This window comes from Sarcophilus harrisii, chromosome 1 (assembly GCF_902635505.1).
Source record: "Sarcophilus harrisii chromosome 1, mSarHar1.11, whole genome shotgun sequence".
NCBI lineage: Eukaryota > Metazoa > Chordata > Mammalia > Dasyuromorphia > Dasyuridae > Sarcophilus > Sarcophilus harrisii.
The window spans coordinates 273,328,174-273,349,606 of NC_045426.1; the positions used below are offsets into that span (position 1 = coordinate 273,328,174).

Genomic DNA, 21,433 nt, shown 5'->3' on the forward strand with positions numbered 1-21,433 from the left:
ACTACAATTCCCGAAGAGCTACGCGCGGAACCTGCCTGGCCTCCATGATTGGATTAGCAGCGTTGCATCCTGGGATATGTGGTCCTCACAAGGGGCAAGCCCTTCATCCCCCCTAAAATAGGAGTTTGGGGGAAGTGGGAAAGCTCTATTCTTAACTAAGTCCTATGTTAAAACAAGTCAAAGCTGGAAGGAACTTTAATATCTGGCAGCGAGTCATTTCTGGAGCTTTAAAAACATTGACATGGCCATGAAAGCTGTTCCAAGGGGCCCAGGTGAATGAATCTTTCCTTGCATCGCAAAGAGACAGGCCCAAAGTGATTTGCCCATGGATCTCACAAGTATAAGTGACAAGAAGGATGCAGTTATTACATAATAATAATTAGGAACCGACTTCAGAGAGTTTAATGTTATCAAGGTTATACCCGGAATGAATGAATGAATAGAAGAATTAGAACTGAAAGCCAAGTTCTGTTCCATGAACGAATGAACTGACGTAAAAAAAAAAAAAAATAGCATTTTAAAACAACTGCTCTCCTACTAGCTAATCTTTCCTAAGGAAATGATTTTATATTTATCAGGGTGGTTTTTCTTTAAACAAATCATAGATCATTCATATAGAGTGCTTCAATATTTACATCATACGCTACAAGTATAATTTCATTTGATCTTCCCAACACCACTGCGAAGTAGGTGCTTTTATTATTATCCCTTTTTTCCAGATGAGGAAAGTGAGGCTAAGTAACTTGCACATACAAACTCTATTTGAGGGTGCATTTGAACTTCGGAATTAGGGCCTCAAACACTGCGCCACCTAGTGGCCGTCCTACAGACAAGGGTGAGTATAGCACAGGATAAAAAAAGACAGCCATCATCCGTAGTCAGATCGAAGGTCTGCTGGAACTCGAGACTCCAAACTAGGTCCTGTTGCTATAGCACCAGCCCCGCCTTGAACGCCCTGGAGCTCCGAGATGCTGATTGGTCCTCAGGGAGGCTCCCTTTCCGGATGTGTCCGGACCGGCCATTGTGCGCGCCGGTTCCCTCTGCGGGTGACGGCTCCGATCGTCCCCCTGTCCCGCTTCTCTGTCTCTTCGCGGAGCCCGGCGGGTCCGGGACTCTGTCTCGGAGGCTGCGGGCGCCGGCGCCGGCGCCGACATGTGGCCGTGGGAGGAGCAGGGGGGCCTCCTGGCCTCCTTCTCCTTCCTGTTCTCGCTGCTGCTCATCCTGACCCGCAGCCCCTTCAACTCCTGCCTCTTCACCTTCAGTTTCTACCTGCTGCTGCGCTTCTTCAGCTTCGAGCCGGTGCCCAACCGCCGGGCCCTGCAGGTGCTGAAGCCCCGCGGCCGCATCTCCGCCATCGCCCACCGCGGCGGCTGCCACGACGCCCCCGAGAACACGCTGGCCGCGATTCGGGAGGTAAGGAAAGGGAGCGCTCTCCCAGTGCCCGTGGTTCCCCTCGCCCCTGCCCCCCGCTGCAGGCTACCCCCCCCCGCAACCTTCCCAGAAATGGGGTCTCTCTGGCCCCTTGCCTCAATTGGGAGGCTCAAGTGTGGGGAACGCCTTGCAATTTTTACAGTGCTCTGTCAATGCTTTATTATTACTCATTATCAAAAGCATTTAAGTGACTCAGTGGACGGGAGCTGGCTCCGTAATACCAGAGTTCAGATGTCATCTCAGTCACTGAATAATTGCATGACTACGGACAATCACTCTACCTCAGTTTTCCCATTGGGAATGAATGGGAAAGCTCCACATGTGGGTATCAGTCACAATCTTGTACAAGGAACAAGCGTTGCAAATCTTACAGTACTATATTTATGTGCTTAGTTCTTCATTATTGAAAGTCGGTAGGTTAGTTTAGAGGATATAAGTTCCAGACCTGGTTTCAGGAATACCAGAATTCAAATGTCCATTCAGCCTCATTTTCTCAATTTGCAAAATTGGGGGAGAGACGAAACGATAGCCTCAGTTCCACTGGGTAGTTATGAGCACCAAGCATGCTGCTAGGTAGTAACAGTTTGCAAATCTCACAGTTGGGAATTATTATTAAATCATTAAAGGCAGCGGGGTGGCTCAGTGAATGAGAAGCAGAGAGTTCAAATGTGGCTTCATTTACTTTTTAATTGCATGACCAAATCTCTTTTAACCGCTGGCTCTCAGTTTTCCCATTTGTAAAATGGTGGTGATAGCCTCTGTTCTACTAGGTAGCTGTGAACGTCAAATATGGTAATGTATAGGTAGCACTTAGAGCAGCTATGTGGCACATGGATTGAGGCCTGGGGTAGAGCAAAATTTATCTTCCTCACTTTAAGCCCAGGGGCAGCTATGTGACCCGGGCCAAGTCACTTTATTGTTTTTGCCTCAGTTTCCTCATCTGTAAATTGAACTGCCCAAAAAAAGCCAAATGGAGTCACAAAAAATCATACAAAACTGAAACCAGATTGTACTATATATACTTGTGAACAATTATGGATGACCTTTCCATCCTCTAGACCAGTGGTTCTCAAAGTCTGGTCCAGAGCATCCTCAGAATCTCTGAAATCTTTTCAGAGTCTACAAATTCATAATTGGTTTTTATTTTTAATGTGAGCAATATCTATAACTATAACCCACTACACAAAAACTCTTTGGACAGATCCTCAATCATTTTTAATAGGATAAAGATATTGAGAACAAAAGTTTGAGGACCACTGCTCTAGACCAAAGCTTCTTAAACTGTGTAATGTGAGATCACTTAACTGAATGTGAGAGTCGCTAAAAGTTTGGCAACAATAAAAAGATTTTATTCTTTATGTAAAAATAAATAAGCACACAAAAAATAATCATGAATATGCAAAATTGTTTTTCCTTTAATAAATGGCAAAATTACATGTAAACCAAATAATTATTTTCAAATAAATTTCTTTATGACTTATCTGTGAATATTTGATATCACTTTCCTCATCTGCAAAAAAGGGATAAAAAAAGGATTTCATACCTATATAGGTATATACCTGGGGTCGTGTAAAAATTTCTCAGGCTAAAAGGGGTGGCGAGTGAAAAACATTTAAAATGCCCTGCATTAGACCAGAGATTCTTAATCTTTTTGTGTCATAAATTGTTTTGGCAGTCTGTTCCAAGGATCTGGGTGTTTATTTTCTTTTCTTTAATGTTTGTTAATGCATAAACTAAGCAACATTTAGGAATGCAAAGAAAACCAAATATATTGAAATAATTTTGGATATATTTAAAAAAAAAAAAAAAAGTTTCTGGGCTCTATAGGAACCTCTGCTCCAGACAAATAGACAGCATAAACTATGATAATCTCTCTGACTCTCCTAGTTGTCCTTTTCCCTAGTGACACTTGAAATTCCTAGTCTTTCTCACAGTAGTTTCTTGACTTGACTCAAGACTTTGGCATTCAGGTGATCTGATGGGGCTCTGCTAAACATTAGTTATGTCACTGGGCAAATAATTCTTTAAACATTCTTTACCTCTGTAATTTAATGTATGGAGTTGGACTATATATATATATATTATATATAATAACTTTGTAATTACTCTTTAAAGATTGAAAAATAGTTTATAAATTTTATCCTCCAAACAATACTTGGAAGACCTATTATTATCTTGATTTTAAAGATGAGAAAACTATGAGATAGACAAAGATTAGTTGATTTTCCCAGGTTCATATAGCTAGTAAATGTGGTGGGATTTGAACTCAGATCTTCCTGAATTCAAGTCCATTTTTTCTACCACTTGATTATCACTTTGCTATCCAGTGTTCTGTTGTTTTCAGTGCCTTTTTCCATGCCATGAGGTACAGAAGTGATTTTAAGGGCTTCACTCTGTGCTAGTAAAAAGTTTAAAAGTTTAAAGTCAGGAGACAGGAAGAACAGAAATGAATACTTGAGATAGTAGCTATTAGTAGTCATCAGTATTCTCTCTCCTCCCCCACCTACCACTTTACTTAGTTGCTGGATGCTGGAAGGTTGAGTGTCTTTTCAACTTATTGTAAACTTCATATGACTTCTTTATTTATCTAATGAAATAGACATTTTCCATCACAAACTGTTAATAATTCAAAAAACATCAACGAAAGTAATAAAGAAAAATGATAGGAATTAATTTTTTTCAGGATCAATAGTATTAATAGGTTTCCTCTTACAAATACTTAACATAAATTATCTAAAAGTTATATATAGCACTCTGCTAAGTATAGAATAGATGGTAAATATTTGTTAATTAATTTTATAATACAGAGTTTGTGTGTGTGTTTGTAACTGAAGCAGTACCATGTTTGAGGACTTTTCTAAAAGTGAAAATTGTTTTTATGTACATGATAATTCATATTTTAGAAACAACCAAAAGGCGCAATATTTGCTTTTTCTTGGATATTTTATTGAAAGCAATGTTTTTCTATCTGTAGGAAATTAAATTCATCTCTAGGCAACAATATTTGGTGCCATCTTGATAACCAATAATAATTAGCACTTTAGCGATTTGAATGTTTCTCATAAGAAGAAACAGTTGGTTTCCTGAAAAATCATTTTGGAGTATAAGATCTAGATTTAAAAAAAAAAAAAAAACTTTTTTTGAGAACCAGCAATGTTTATTAGATACAACCTATGGAAGGATGTGGTCTTGTTTCTAAAGACAGGAGCACATGACTTATTTTTGCATTTTCCTCTCCCTTTCCGCATTATTGGTTCCTGTTTCTAATAGGTTAAAATTCTCTGCTCTTTACCATTTAGAACCTAGGGAAGAAATGTGGGAAAAGATACAATTTGAGAAAGATTATAAACAAAAAGGAGGAGGAGGCAAGTTGACCAAAGGGGGTGTCACAGACCAAGACACACTTGTGAAACCTTGAGTCATGAAGGTATTTTTTTTGGTACTTGTATAAATACAAGATCTAGAAAATAAGAATATATCTCTCTAGAGTAAGTTAGATGTCATCAATCATTTATGACCTGAGTTTTGAAAAATAAATTTAAAGCAATTTTTAGCAGCTGAAGAAAAGTCAGTTCAGTTGTACTTAGGAACATCGATTTCTGCTTTTTCCCTTTTGCTTTTAGAGAAGCATCTGCTTAGTTATTAAAACCATGTTTGGGATCCTTTTATCTTTTAGGAAAAGATTAGAAATGTGCACTAAATTACACAAAGCGGGGCGAAGGAGGGGGAGGAGGGTGCATGTGTGTGGAGGGGAGAGAGAGACAGAGAAACAAGAGAGGTGTGAGTAGTTAAGAATTTCCTTAAGTTAGTGCTTTATATTTTGGGCCTGCCAAGTGCCTCCTTAAAGGGGTAATTTTTGGTAGGTGACAATGCCCATGGTTACTGAGTTTCTTTTAATGGTTTTTAGAAATATTTGAACAACTGCAACCTGAAAAGTAGTAGGTAACTCATTTTTGAAGACAGACAAAATTGTCAAATAAAATATACAAAATAGAAGGGAGATGAAAACCAAAAATCATCTCCAGAGTTCTGCATAATTAAAAAAATTATGAAGCTAAATCTTCTATTTTTAGGAATCACTATTTGGCTATCACTGGGTTTTAATTACTTTGATTCAGTTCAATTCAATACTCATTGTATATTATTAAGGACTTCAATGAGAAAGGGATTCCTGCAAAGAAAAATATTCTTCCTGAGCTACTACTGGCACTTTACTATACATAATAAATGAGTAAATACCACAGACTTTAAGGAGAGTTGCACTAACAATTAAGAAAATTGGGCAAGACCTCCCTTAGGAAATGGAACTTGCCCTGAGCTCATCCAGAAAGAAGTGAGAGATTCTTAAGGGTGGACTTAAAGAGAATGTAGCCCTCCTTGGCTGGAGGGTTCCAAGAAGAATGCTAGAATATACAGGACATTTGTTCAGAAAGAAAACGAAAAATAGGCCAGAACTAGATTTTGAAAGGCTTTAAAAGCCAAATTGAGGGAGGGATTTTTTAATCTTATCCTAAAGACAATAGCATTTTTAAACAGGGAAATAGCATGGACACACCTATTGACTCCCATTTCTCAAGTCTAGTTTTAAAAAATCAACAAAACTACACAATGTATTTTAAGTATTTTTTCAGAGTTGTGAAGCACCTTAGTGGTATTTTTTTCTTCCTTTGAAGATTTGTTCAAGTCCACCTGGTTACTATGTTTATTGAACTGAACTAGTTTATTGTGAGAAGGGCTTTTGAAAAGATTTCTTTTTTTGTGAGTCATAAGATGAAAACAGTATTTTATCATTGGAAAAGCAGACAGATTTCAGATCAAAACTTTGTCACTTACTGTATCTTTGACCTCAGAGATAGTTACATAATTTTCTTTTCACTCTAAATGAAAAGTTTGGATTAGACTCTAGTAACATCTTTTCTGGCTTTGAATCTGTCTTGGGTAGGCTGAGAAAATAGATGTTACAGTGTAACCTTATTGTATCAAATATTTTTTTAAAATTACGACATGCACCTAAGGTGTTTAACTTTTTTAAAAGATAATGGAAAAGGAAGTTCCTTAAAGATACTAAAAACAGTAAAATTGGTATTGAAAAATTTATTGGTACATTTCTGTTTCTTTAACTGGGTGCAAATAATTGTAAAAAGTCCTAAACACAATTGTGTTGGAGAAAAATGACTAGAAAAACTTCAACCATAAAGAAGTTTTTAAGAAATAAATACAAAGATGGTGTGAAAATCATCAGAAATAGGCCTCCAGTAGATGACCCCGAGGAGTAAGGCCTATGATAAATTATAATTGAAGCCATCAAGGCAGTTAGCTATTATCTTTATGCTTTACCATCTTTAATCTAACTATTAGCCAATATTCAGTAAAACTAACAAACAAAATTTAAAACTATCACCTAGAAACATTTGGGTGTTAAATGTAGTGAGATAAACAAAAGAAAATTGCCTCATCCTGGATGTGTAAATGGAATGAACGTCTAATTGCCAAGCCTTGGGGATTAAGAAGTGCTACTTCATTTTAATGAACAAACAGCACTGATATATAAACATTTGTGAGTCATTAATGACGAAACATAATTACCATCCTTTTAAAAAGAATAATCCAAGAAAATTTAGGTATATGTCACTTTTTTGTTTTACTACTTAGGGTTAGTTTTAACTGTTCCAATCTACATGTCCTGCTTTTATCAACTTTACAATGACTACAGATTCCCCATTTTTTCACATTTGTTCCTTCTTTCCATAATAATTAAAATTTAAAACTGAATCTGACTAAACTTAGTATTGTGTTACATGATCTCAGAATCAGTGAAGACTTGATTCTTTTTTTTTTTTTTTAAGGATTTTTGTTTGTTTGTTTAATTGCCAATTTTTTATTTTAGAAGTAAGGTTGTCTAATAAAATTTTGAAATTTTCTATTTAGAGGATATGCTACTACACTGAGGAGCCTGGTTTAATTTGAATGAATAAAATGTTCCTTAAACTTGAAATCTTGATAAAGAATTGTCCTTTTAAGGAATGAATGCTACTGTTGGCTAAAATTTAGTATCTAGTTTTATTCTTAAACTAAAGCAACCAGCAGATGCTTCCCTCTCCTGAGACTATTGGGAAACAATTATTCTCATCTCACAGGATTTACCAGTCTGTTAGCCTCCTATGGTAATCTTTATGTTTATATTTATAAGTAATGTATTATTTCACTTCCACTAGTACATATTATCTTCAACAAAATTCAAGGTCCTTTGTGTTCTAAATAGGGCTATAAAGATATATTTTTATGGTTTTCAAGAGCAACATCTTGGATGGGTCAGTTTTCTTTTGTACCTCATTGCTTTAATTACCACTATTAGCAAAATAGCAATTTATCTAACATTTCAACTTTCAAATCCCTCTCTTTTCCCCAATTATATACTATAATCACTAGTACATTGACATTGATATTAATTGTTACTAATATTTGACATTAACATTGTTGATGTTTTTGTTAAGGCAGCTAAGAATGGAGCAACAGGTGTGGAGCTGGACGTTGAATTTACAGCAGATGGCATTCCTGTCCTAATGCATGACGAGACAGTAGATAGGACTACTGATGGAACAGGTCGTTTGAATGATATGACATTTGCTGAAGTTAGGAAACTTAATCCAGCAGCAAACCACAGATTGAGGTAAGTACATCACTTTGCATTTAGCTTTCTTTTTAATTGGTTTGGAGTTTGATGGGAGATACCATATGCAGATGAAAATTATCATAAATTTGGAAGTGACCTTAAAAGTCTCTCTGGCATATGTACCCTGCTACTTTGAAGTATATCACCAAAATCTGCTTACTGTAACTTAGGTCATATAGTTGCATCAGTTCCTTTTAACTTTCTATATTTCTGTTTCCCAACATTAATTTCTATTCAAAAATAAATAATTCTTTTAAAAATTCCAAATTATTCATATTTTTTAGGCCAAAAATTGCATCTAAGTCATTTATGTTGACCAGATCAATGCTAGATATTGCCTTACACATGGCTTTCATGTATACTCAGTTATTTTTTCCCCAGTACTTTGTTAACATTTAAATTTATTGCTGGTCTTTAGTATATAAGACCCCTAGGTTGTTTTCTGTTTCACACTTGTACTCCTTGATACATTATTTTGATAATTATTTTGCATTGGTCCCAAATTAACATTATTATATTTTATCTTCTTGATTCTCCAAATAGTAAAATATGAGTAAAATATTTCTAAAGCGTCACCTATTCTTCTTGACTTGCTTTCACTGGCAAATTTGATAATCATATTTCATCAATAATTTAATCATTCAAGTTAAAATTCATGGAAGTATTAAACAGGCCTAATGCCTCAAGCCAAGTCTTGCTATGTTGTTTCTTGTGTTTTGCCCAGGAATACCCTGAAAATTTATTTCTAGCATATACAGATCCTATTAACCCAGTTGTGATATCCATTTATACTCTTAAAGTGAATGTGAGCTTATTTTCTCAGAACAATCAAAATGAAGCACAAAAAACAGTTTTAACAAGAATAAAAAATACAATTTAATAACAGTAGAAAGTAAATTACTATAGCTGCTCACTGTAATCAACTATAACTTTGCTTATGATGACTGTGAAAAGGGGGAACCCCTTACAGGAGAAGTGTTGGGTTTTTGTTTTGTTTTAATGTAGCAGAAAACTGATTTTTTTCCCCCCTCTCTTAACTAAGGGAAGATAAAATGGTTCATTTTTGGATATGGTTAAGCAGAATAAATAAGGATTGATCGTGTTTCCTTGTAGTGCAAAAGTAATATGCAAGAAAAAAGGGAGGTCTTTTCAACTGAACTTTTGTTTTTTTCTTCTTTTTCTGTGATCTTCTACCTTATTTTCCTTCCATTTTATAGGAATAATTTCCCTGGTGAAAAAATACCTACCCTGAAGGAAGCCATTATGGAATGCCTAGATCATAACCTCACAATCTACTTTGATGTCAAGAGCCATGCAGCTATGGTACAGTTTTATGCCATGGATCTTCTCTTAAAAAAAAAAAATCCTTTTTAGCCAATCATTTCCATATTAATCATTTTAGATGTGATTTTGTCATAAATGTACTTTTTCATATAGGTATATCCTGTTTAAAGAAATCTCAAAGAAATATAAATTCATAGGATAATAAATGTAGAAAATGCATTGTTTAACAGTTCTTAATTACCTCTCAATGGGGAAATATTTAGCATATCAGGGAAACACGGGGGAGAAAAGATCAGGCTGTTTTTACTAGCAAAGAATATACAAAGGAATACTGATCAGATCTACATCTCTTAAAAGGATTATTTTATTCAGGAACCTAATTAACTAAACAGTTTAAAACCTAGGGGAAAAAATTGTTCAAATAAACCACTTTTAAACTAAAAGTTTCTGATGCCTAGTGTATGACCAGTTGATTTTGGGATATATTTAATTCAGAAATCCAGAATATTTTGGATGTTTATACAGGCAATTTACAGGATACATTTTCCTTTCACATGTATCGTGTCCCAAGGAAACATGGTTTCTGGTATAGTGTTTATTCTTTTTGACATATCAAAGGACATTCTTTTATTAGGAAGTCACTATATTTTCTTGAAATATTTATTTTTAAAAGACTTGCTGCATTTTTAAGTTTTATATCCTAGAACCAAATGTTTTCCCCCACAAAAACATAGGTACTTTCTAATGAAGATCTTTGGGAAAATATGGCCCAGTTTATAGACATCTTTTCAAGAGTGTATCTATTTGTAAAATAATGTATATCCATACTTAAAGAAGGATACAGAAATGGTGGTTTTGTTTTTGTTTTTTTTTTTTTGTTTTTTTTTTTTTTTTTAAACACAGGATATTCAGTCAGTAGATAAACACAGGGCAAAGTCCTAGTTCCATTCTCTTATGCTAGAGAGGCCCAGTTGCTTTTGTAAAGGGGATGTGAATAGAAATGGGATTCCTGATGAGTTCCTAGTGAGGTGGGAGTTGGCTACCTTTTCAGTCAGGATCTACTTGGCTTTTTTCTTTTTCTTTCTTTATTCTCCAGTATTCAGAGCTATATGAGATATCTCTATTTCCAATAATAATCACTAGAAATAGTAACATTCAGAGTTAAATGTTGGGAAATGCTTGATGATTCTTTTTCCTTTTTTTTTAGTTTTTAAGAGCAGTAAAAAAAAATAAAATAAAAAGGCATACATGTACCAACTCAGATTTAAATAATTTGAACATATTTAAAAATTTAATTATCAGAAGAAAATAACAGCATATGGAATTTAAGCTTATATTATCAAGGGATTAAAAAACTTTTGTCTTTTTAAAGGCATTTCTCATTCATTGATGAAAGAAAAAAAGAGTTTTGGATTATTTCTAAATCATTTACATGAAAATCTTTTGCTTACATTTGAATGTTCCATGACTGACATTCGAGGAAATATCTAGTATTTTAAATAAAATAATGAAACCATAGTGTCTATATGGAAACCTAAAGAAGGACTACCCTTTGCCCCACTCAAGTCATCTAGTTCATTTGTTGCTAGAAATAGATGAAATCACCCATAGGATATTAAAACTGGAATGGAATTTGTTAGAGAAAAATCAAGTCTCTTCATTTTGTAGATGAAGTAAAGCAGCCCAGAGAGATGAGATAAGGTGACAGCAGAATTGAGAGCCTGATTCTCGTGACCCTGCTCAGGGTTCTTTATATTGTGCCATCTGTGCCTTTCATATACTTGGACTCTGGTGTGAGGAAAACTCTCTGTCCTCTAAGCTCCTTATTTTCCTTGCTGATGACTATTCTAGAATTATAGGAATGTTGTCAAATATTTTAGCTTAAAGGAACTTTCCTAAACCAGAATATGGGGGAAGGAATTTCAAACCTTTCCTTCTAGGAGCATCCCACCTGTACAATGAAGAGGTGAGACTACCAACAAAGAAGTAGAAAACAAAGTAGCAATGCCACAGCTTCTACCCTATGTGATGTGAGTTTGAACATTTGAGATTTTACTGTATTTCTTTCAGCGTCTCACTTTGGTACCTTCCCTCCCACTCCATGTGATTACCTGCTATAGATAGTATATAATTAATGAATTCTTCTTAATTGATATATTTTTAAATGGCTTTATACATACAAATCTCTCGTTTTCTTCTCTATAGGCTGCTGAGGCTCTAAAACATATGTATATGGAATTTCCTAGGTTATACAACACCAGTATTGTCTGCTCTTTCATGCCAGAAGTTATCTATAAGGTGAAATGTATTATTTGTTTAAGTACTTATGATTTGCGATGATAATAATATGTCATTATAGGTGCCAAGTTGAAATGATGTAGTAGCATTTCACTGTTTAGCATTTAATGTATCATCCTACCATCAGCCCTTCTGCCTCCTTTGTGATAAATAGCACCATTTTTTTCTTTCCTTTTTTTTTAAATTTTAAGTTTTTTATTTTCAAAATACCTGAAAGGATAATATTTCAACATTGACCCTTGAAAAACCTTGTGTTCCCATTTCCTCTCTCTTCCCCCACCCCCTCCTTTAGATGGCATGTAATCCAATATATGTTAAACATGGTAAAAATATATGTTAAATCTAATATATATACATATTTATGCAGTTATATTGCTGCACAAGAAAAATCAGATCAAAAAGTAAAAAAAAAGAAAAGAAAATTCAAGCAAACCACAACAAAAAGAGTGAAAATGCTATGTTATACCCCATCCTCAGTTCCTATAGTCTTCTCTCTGCATACAGATGCCTCTCTCCATCACAAGTCTATTGGAACTGGCCTTCATTAACTCATTGTTGAAAAGAGCCACGTCCATCAAAATTGATGCTTACATAATCTTGTTGCCAAATAGCATCATTTTTTCAAAATGTGTTGGCCTTTGATGGTAGAATGAGGTATCACAAACCAATACCTATATGGGGATTGATTAACTTTCACATTGCTCAGATGAATCAATTAATAAGAGTTTGTTCAGCTCTATCATATGCCACTCACTTTGCTAAGTGATATGGATGTGATTATGGCAATTTAAACAATTTTGATTTTCAAGAAGATAATAGGACTAAGTATTCTAATAGGACAAACAACAAGTATATTTGTAGTTTACACAGAATTAATGTAAAGATTAAAAATGCAAAGTAGTATGTGAATCAGAAGAAGGATTCTGTGAGGTAGATGTCAGAAATAAGTACGTTCCAGGGACAGCCAATACAAAGACATTATTAGAGATGGGAGATGGAATCATGTTTGAGTAACAGAAAGGCATTTTGTTTGGCTCAAAGTGCTGGTTGCAGAAGGGGAATAATATCTATTGAGGTTATAAAGGTAGGTTGAGGTCAGGTTTTTTTAAGAGCTTTTATACTTAACATTTTTTTATTTTCTCCGTTACATGTAAAACAATTTTTTATATTTGTTTTTAAATGAGTTCCAGATTCTCTCCCTTATTCCCCACCCCTCTTTAAGAAGGCACAGATAAAGTTTTTTGTTAAGTATAGGATTGGCAGGATCAGAGCTGTGTTTTAGGAAAATCACTTTGGCAGTAATATGGAAGAAGGCTTGGAATAAAGAGACTTAAGGTACAGAGACCAATTAGGAGATTATTATAGTAATCTAATTGAGAAGTGATGAGGACCTGAATTAAAGTAGGGACTGTGGAATATGAGAAGAATTAAATGTGTGAAATGTTATGGAGGTAGAAACAGCAAGATTTGTTGACTGGAATAGGATATGTGTGGTAGAAGGAGAGAGTAGAAAACCAAGTATAATGCTGAGGTTTTGAACCTGGGATACTGAAAGGATGGTGGTGCTTTTGATAGAAATAATTAAGTGGGAAAAGGAAAGTTGAGTTTTGCCTTGGATGTATTGAATTTGAGAAGTTTCTAGGATTATCAATTTGAAATGTCCATTAGGTGAAGTAGAACTAAAGCTTTGGAGAAAGATTGGATTATGCTGAATTTGTTGATCTTTGAGTCTTCTGCAGTTATCTGATCTGATAAATCCATGCTGAGCGGATGAAATCACCCAAGAAAGGGTGTAGAAAAGAGAAACCTAACACAGAGTCTTGGGGAAAAGTGCAACATCCATAGTTAAGGGGAATGATTTGATAAGCCAACAAAGTAGATGTAGAAAAAGTGACCATACAGATAAGAAGAGAACCAGAAAAGAGTAATGTCATAATACCTAGAAAGGAAAAGGTGATTTAGTAGGGGAGTATGGCCAAGAATACATGAGAGGGGGGGGAAGAAGAGTAAACATTAAGTGCTTACTTTGAGTGCCAGGTACTATTCTAAGACTTTGCAAGTCATCTTAAACACCAGTGGATTTGACAACTAAGATTGTTAGTAATTTTGGAAAGAGAAGTTTCAGCAGTTGCCTTAAGAAATTGGAACCCAGCCTACGAAGATTTGAGGAGATGATTGAAATAGAAATTTGCTGGTAAATATATGTCTATAGAACACATGTAGAGATAGGGAATTAATTAGGGAGTTTGGCCAGAATCTACCTATGTTAAACATTTTAGACCTCAATATTATTTTTTTTTAAATACTGAAATGCCTTATAATCTTTTAAAATTTTTCTATTAAAAAAAGTAGTATTTCTGAAAAAATTTTTCAACATGGTGCTGAACTAAGTATTCAAAGAGACTAAGTATTCAAATACTTAGATAAAAAGGATTCCCACCAGAAATGTCAAAACACACAGCAAGCTTGCATGTAGCCTGCAGTACTCCCGAGTGCAGTCCAAACCAGATTAAAATGTATTTGGGAAATATTTAGCAATATAAATAAAAATACACTTTAACATAGATAATATTTCAGTTTAAAACTAATTGAAGAGAAGGCCCACAGGGATCCTTATGTATAGTTTAATGGCATCCATTTCTGTTTGAATTTGATACCATTGGTCTGTCACCTCTTTCCCTCATTTTACACTGAGGAAACTGAGCTCCAAAGAAATGATAAGGCTTTCACAAGGTCATAACACAACTAAAAATTTGTGATTTGTTTACTCAGTAGAAAATGGGAGGGAGATCCAGAAGAGAAAAGTGTGGTTAGGACATCAACTAGGAAAACAGCCTTCCACTATAGGGGCTTTTTGAATCTTGGGAGTTGTTTAAAGCAAAAAATGGTAATCTGCCCTTTCCATCGCAATATCTGTTGTATTGAGTGCATTTAACAAATCAAAGACTTAGTTTAAAGCTTTTTCCTTTGTGACTTCACTCATTCTGCAAAATTCTTTTTCAGATGAGGCAAGCAGACCGTAATGTTGTGACAGCTTTAACCCATAGACCTTGGAGCCTTAGTTATTTTGGAGATGGAAAACGACGCTATGATTGTTTTTGGAAGCATTTTTTTTATATGCTGTTGGATATTCTCCTAGATTGGAGTTTACATAATATCTTGTGGTACCTCTGTGGAATTTCAGCTTTTCTTATGCAAAAGGATTTTATATCTATGTAAGTTGAAAAAATTTATCATTTCCACTTAATGCTGCTCTGATGCTTTTAAGGCATAAGAAAGATTTTTTTCCTTCAACCTCCAGCAACATGATAGTGAACTAGCTCTTTTAAAAAATTGTAAGTAAAGAGTTTGCAGTTGTGATGTGGATTGTATCCTTCCTTTCCTTAAATTATAACCTTCCCTTAAAAGAAGTTTTTTTATGTGCTCTGTTTATAGAGGGTAAATGCCTAGTAACATGTCTATTCTAGTTACAAAGATAGTTGGTCAATGTCTTAATAAACTGTCTTTCTGTTTTCACTCCTCCTGTCTTTCTCCCAGGGCCTATTTGAAGAGATGGTCAGCTAAAGGGATTCATGTTGTTGCTTGGACTGTGAATACATATGAAGAGAAAAAATTCTATGAAAGCCATCTTCAATCCAGCTATATAACTGACAGCATGTTAGAAGATTGTAGCCCTCATTTCTAAACGACTATCCTTTTGCAGGGACTCTGGTTTCAGAAACCTCTGCTGTCCTTATTCAGGAAATCTAAATACCTGGATAATAGCCCTGAGTTCTCAAGGATCAGGTGGTTCACAGAAGTGTTGGTCAGAAATTGCATTTTAACTTGAATCAGAGCAGAATGGTGTGGTTGGCACTAAATTCTGTAGTATGCTTGAGTTCGTCATGGCTGATCTTGGGGAATTGGTTCTGTGAGGAGGTTTGCCACTGCTTGCCCCTAATCCAACTGAGTTATTTACTCAGTAGTGATAAGCACAGATTCATGTAATTTGTATGTATAAAAAAAATTACTGCAAATGTATGCAAAATGCATGTTGACTCGGACTGAACTTTTCTTACTTTGCACACTTTATGTATTCTTCAACTATTTGTATTTGGCCATGTTGAACAATGTATTATGGAAGTTAGATTTGGGAACCATACTAATGAAATTGTTAAGATGTATATTAATCATATAATACCCTAAGTAATAAACAATTTGTGAAAAATATCGGGTGTAATACAGTGAACACAGTTTACTTATTCATATTACTACTAGGTTCTATGAAGGGCATGCTCACTATTAACATTTATAGCAGGTTAAACCAAATCATGAAAGAGAGGGATTGAGAGAAAGAAAAAAAAAGAAAGGAAGATGGATATAAATATAACTGTACTCTCTAGTGACTACAGCAAATAACTATCTTTTAGATCTTCATGAATTCATATTATATAGTTTCCATTGCTGCTTCAAGTGAGCTAAATTATATAATATTGCCACAATAGTTTAAGAATAAATATCTTGGGAGTTCTTCATAATGGCTTCTTAGACCTCCCATTAAATCTCTCTACCAAAAAAATGAACCATTTTTTCCCCAAAGCTTTCTTCCAGACTGAAGAATATATTATAGCTAAGAGTAACCTCTTTAAACCAGTCCTAATTAACCTACTACATACTGTATTGCTCCTAAGCCATTTCAGATTTTCTCTTTCACTTCATGTTGTATATATCTGTCAGCCCCAACTCTTAACATCTTTGGCACTTAAATTGAGCACTCTTTTGAGGATCATAGACTTATAGAAAAAATATTTCAGGATTAATTCAGTATATCAGGGATTTCTTCAGTAGGATACTTTCCAATCTTAGACACTTTATTAGATAATTTTCATAAGTAGCTGTCCAAAAATATTCATCATATAGTGAATAAGCCCCTTATGGTTTGCTTAGGCAGTCTGGTCCTTGAACAGATAAGATACACTGCCTCTTTTTTTTTTTTTTTTTTTTTTTTTTTAAAGATACTGAAATAGTCTATTTCTCAAGCTCATTTTACAGATGAAGAGTGGAGGCAAACAGGTTCAAGTACAAGAAAAATAAGATCAAAAGGGAAAAAATTTTAAGAAAGAAAAACAAGCAAACAGTACCAACAAAAAAAAAAGTGAAAAAACTGCTTTGATCCACATTCAGGTTCTGTCACTGGAGCTATCTGCTAGTGACTGGGTGGGATCTAATTCTGACCAGCAGAACAGATTCTGTTATGTGAGAGGACGATAATGATATAAAGAGAGTGAGAGGCAGTTGTATTCTTTTACTTCTTTTCCCATTATCTCCACTTCTGATTTATTTCATCTCTACACAGAAGGTATATTTTCTAAGCACAGCAAGATTATTATTGTTTAAAGAAAAACATTCATTTTTTCTCAAGCAACATCTGCCTCAGTAAGAATGACCTCCAGACATATTTCTGATTCTTTGGATTATGTCTGTCTTTCCTTGGACCTGTTAGTAAGATAGTAAGATAAAGATAGCAATAATAAAAACATTCCTTTAGTCTCTCTAATATGCTGTGATTTGCAGCTGTGGCAGGGCTGCAGAACCAACCCGCCCCATTAGTGCAGTCACCGCTGACCTTTTTAACAGGCTCTCTGGGTTTCCACCCTTAGCATGGTCCTCAACAAGTCCTCTTTCTGGTTGAGGATGGCTCTTTCCCTCACAAGTCTGTTGGAACTGTTCTGAATCATCTTATTGTTGAAAAGAGTCGAGTCCATTATGATTGAAAAATCACACAATCTTTTGTTGTGTACAATGTTCTCCTAGTTCTACTCACTTCATTTAGCATCAGTTCATAAAAGTCTTTCTAGGCTTTTCTGAAATCAGCCTGCTCATCATTTTTTATAGAACAATATTACATTCATATAATATAATTTATTTAGTCATTCCCCAATTGATAGGGATCCAGTCAACTTCCAATTTCTTGTGCCTACAAAAAGGGCTTTAGTATAGAAGTTCAGCAGAGGATTGTGTAAAAGAAAAAGCAAGATTTTGGGTGGGTTTCCACATCTTTGGCACCAGTCCCTCTCTTCAGATCAATTCTTCCTTGCCTTCACATTGAGCTTCTTCCAACACCAATCTCACTTGTTCTAATCCAGCCGCTTTTCCTCTTTATTCCTATTTTCTATCTATTCTAAGGGCATCTTGTACTATAAGGGCAGAATAGTGTAGTAAGTGGTTTAACTGTCATTGATGATGAAAGTAAAATATAAAAAAATTTGCAGATTGTTTTCATTTTATTTGTTGCCCTTCCACTTTCATCCTTAAATGCCTGCAAACACCTTTGCCATTGTAATAGAAATTAAATTTCTCAATGGATGAAGAGATTCTCTGGCGATTCCTGTTTCTGGAACACATCTGCTTGCATCAAGCTCCAGAACATTATTACCAAGCCTCTTAGAAGAGATTCAGAACTACTCACACATTTGGTCTAACTATTCCACACAGGAAAAAAAAAAAAAAACTGACTGGATAACAAAGATGTGTATAGATATAGATATCTATGTATAATAATGTCCAGCACATAATAAGTGCTTAATGTTTACTTTTTACGGACCAGAAATGAACAAATTAGGGCCAGAATAAAACAAAAGAGGAGTAGTATTTTCAAGAAATCAAGTTTCTTTAGTTATGTCAAACCTCTTCCATCAACAAAGGCCCATCTTTTATACCAACAGTAATAGTATTATACCAAAGACAATAGATAGTGTACACATTGCAACATATCCAGGGGTCCTCAAACTACAGCCCACGGGCCAGATTCAGCAGCTGAGGACGTTTATCCCCCTCACCCAGGCTATGGAGTTTATTTAAAGGCCCACAAAACAAAGTTTTTGTTTTTACTATAGTCTGGCCCTCCAACAGTCTGAGGGACAGTGAACTAACTGGCTCCCTATTTAAAAAGTTTGAGGACCCCTGTAAAATAAGACTAAAGAAGTGGGGTCCACCAAGTGGAGCTTGGTTGAAAAAAGATGAACAGGAGGACAAGGGGCACTTAGGTGATGCAGTGAATAGAGAACCAGCCTTGAAGTCGGAAGGACCCGAGTTCAAAGCTGGTTTTGGACACTTAACACTTCCTAGCTGTGTAATCCCAATTGCCTCATCAGCAAAAGAAAGATAAACAGGTCATTTGCAAGAAAGAATACTTAACTGGTTTTCTAATACCAGGAGAAATCAAACAATGCCCTCTAACAGATTAGTTGGATCTCCTGTACTTCATGTATGGCAGGACATGGCCAAAAAATCTGAATAAGGTGCAGAAATGTTTGGCGGGAACATCCAAATTGAGGTCAGAATGAGCAAACCTAAACCTAGACCCATCAGTCTGTCCAATTATATTTCTTTTAAGGCCTAAGCAGACAGAAGGTAGGAAAATTGATTTAGCCTTTTCATAATAACTATTAAATGTCTGAGACAACCCAATGTATTAACTTGAATGCCTTCTTGGTGAAATACCTCACTCAACCTAAATCTTCATCTCTCTAGTCTGGGTGATAACAAGATAATGACCATTTGTCCAATAATCACCAAAAAGCTCTCAAATGAAGAGTTCCCCAATTTTTTAAAGCTCTTAAGCTTTTTGTTTATTTTTTATCATTCTATGCAAATGAGTGACTAGAGAAAAGTTTTGAAGACAATCTTTAAGATCATGATCCTTGCAGATCTTTCACATGCAAATAAATCCACTCAGTTTTATACTTTTTAAGAAGTATAGAATCATCTGATATCTTCTGAAGATGGGAAAGTCCAAATGGGTTCATAATATTATTTAATCTCTAATCTAGAACTGATGTCTGAAAGGGTCACATATATGTATTAGAATAACGAGTTTACTGGATATTCTGTAGTTACCGAAAAAACGGGCTTTATTTTCTTGTTACTCAGACACCTGCTTCCTGATCTTGTACAAATAACTTAACCTCAGTGCCCTTGGCAACTAAGATTAAAAGTTACACCTGTTATAATGAAGTCCTGAATGGTATGTTGGACAGAGAGAAACTAAAAGATCTGAAGCAAGCAGAGAGAAAACACTTGAGATCAGTTTAGCTCCATAGTCCCACCCTCTGGGAAGGTCATCCAGTCAGAAATCCAAGTTATATCAAATTCCGGAGACCCATCTATCTATCTATCTATATATATAGCAATATAAAATTAAAAGAATACTGTTGTGCCCCAGTTCTCTTTTAATGTCCTGACCCAGTTTCCCTAATTGTTCTATTCAGTTACTCTGCCTTGGGTTATAACGATTCCCTCTTAATGTTTGATAAAATAAAGGTCTTATATCTTAGACCTTAGGCTATGCTTATTCCCTCTTAATGTTTGATGGGATAAAGGTCTTTATCCATTTTAGACATCATTAGAATATTAGGAGCCTCTCCAGTACCTCCCTCCTTTATGCCATCCTCACACTAGATTCCTCCCCGCATTAGGTCATCGCCATCCAGGTACCTCTCCTATTATGTCATTGTTCTTGTTACACCATAAAAGAATTTTGTATGGGACATTCATGGCTGGATTCTTTGAGACAATAGTCTCATTCAGCCCTGGGACCAACCATGGATCAATCCATTTGGTCCCAGTAAATCTCTCCCATTTAATAAATTATTAAATACTCTCTAATCTCTATCTTGCTCAGTTTCTCCGGCATCATAATACCAAGTTATTAATTGGGAGAGCAAAGTGGCTTGATTCATAAAATAATCAGACATTTTATCACAGGACAAAGATTTGCCATTTATTACATGAAATAGCTCAGTCTCAACCAAATATGCTAAGGCAGAATCATATAAGATTAAAAAATATGTACTTGTTGAGGTTCAAAAGGAGACCTCAAGAAGGTGGGGTCACAGACCAGCATTGCAAGATATCTCAAAAGAATTTGCAAGCTTGAACCCATCTCCAAATCAAGGGGCAAAGTTTATTCTAATTGTAACACCAATTGAAGCAGGCTAAATTCCAAAAGGATTTAGCAAGATAAATTTATAGGAAAAAGATAGATTTGGTGTTTCCTGTCGCTGATAAGCTAATTTTATGGCTTAGAGATAGAATTGAGGAGTGGTTTTAGAGGTGGAGTTGAAGAATGGTTTGGTATGTACCTAATTATTATCTCAGAAACTTTGTTATTACTGACCAACTGATTGCTGTCTGACAGTCAGCATTGTTTGGGGAACTGAGCCAGGCTCAGTGGCTTTAAGGATATTGCCACATTTCCTCTAGAAGCTGGTAGGTAGAACTTTTAAAGTCTCAGAGGAGAGGAATATGGGCAAGGTGGGGGAAGAATAGGAGTAATTAGGAAGGAGTTAGGGAGAAGTCAGGTGGGATTCACATAACTTGCCAGGCCACAGACATGTAAATTTTTTTAGTTTTAAGAAATACTAATCAAAACACTCCGAAGTAGATTTATTTCTATGTAACAATGGAAACATGATGGATGGATTAAAATTACTGATTAAAGTTAGGGGTTCCACATCACCTATAAGCAAGAAAGCTTAAGAATATCATTTGTGTTTGTTTTGTTCATTTTGAAACTTTTAAAAGTCCTTCTGTTTATCTAATCCATAGTTCTGTTAAGTCAATAGTTTTATTGAAATCAAAGATTGGGATATCAACTTATTAGGAAAAACTACTGTACATTCATAATGACCACATCTGCAAATGGGATTTAAATAAGAATTACAACAGATTTCAGATTTGAGAATAACAAAGCCTGAGAAAGTCCAG

At 35.2% G+C, this 21,433-nt stretch overlaps 1 protein-coding gene across 2 annotated transcripts; it reads left to right on the top strand.

The window, feature by feature from the left end:
* The first annotated feature begins 983 nt into the window (after positions 1-983).
* On the top strand, positions 984-16,599 carry GDE1 (glycerophosphodiester phosphodiesterase 1). 2 transcript variants are annotated; one of them, XM_031942673.1, is made up of 6 exons: positions 984-1,413; positions 7,926-8,101; positions 9,322-9,427; positions 11,594-11,686; positions 14,690-14,901; positions 15,224-16,599. In XM_031942673.1, exons 1-6 carry the CDS (start codon positions 1,153-1,155, stop codon positions 15,369-15,371), a joined length of 996 nt encoding a protein of 331 aa, XP_031798533.1. In that variant the 5' UTR covers positions 984-1,152; the 3' UTR covers positions 15,372-16,599. The 2 variants fall into 2 exon arrangements, with proteins under 2 accessions (XP_031798533.1, XP_031798525.1); XM_031942665.1 differs by having other exon boundaries at positions 985-1,413; positions 7,930-8,101; positions 15,224-16,595.
* Positions 16,600-21,433: the final 4,834 nt, after the last annotated feature.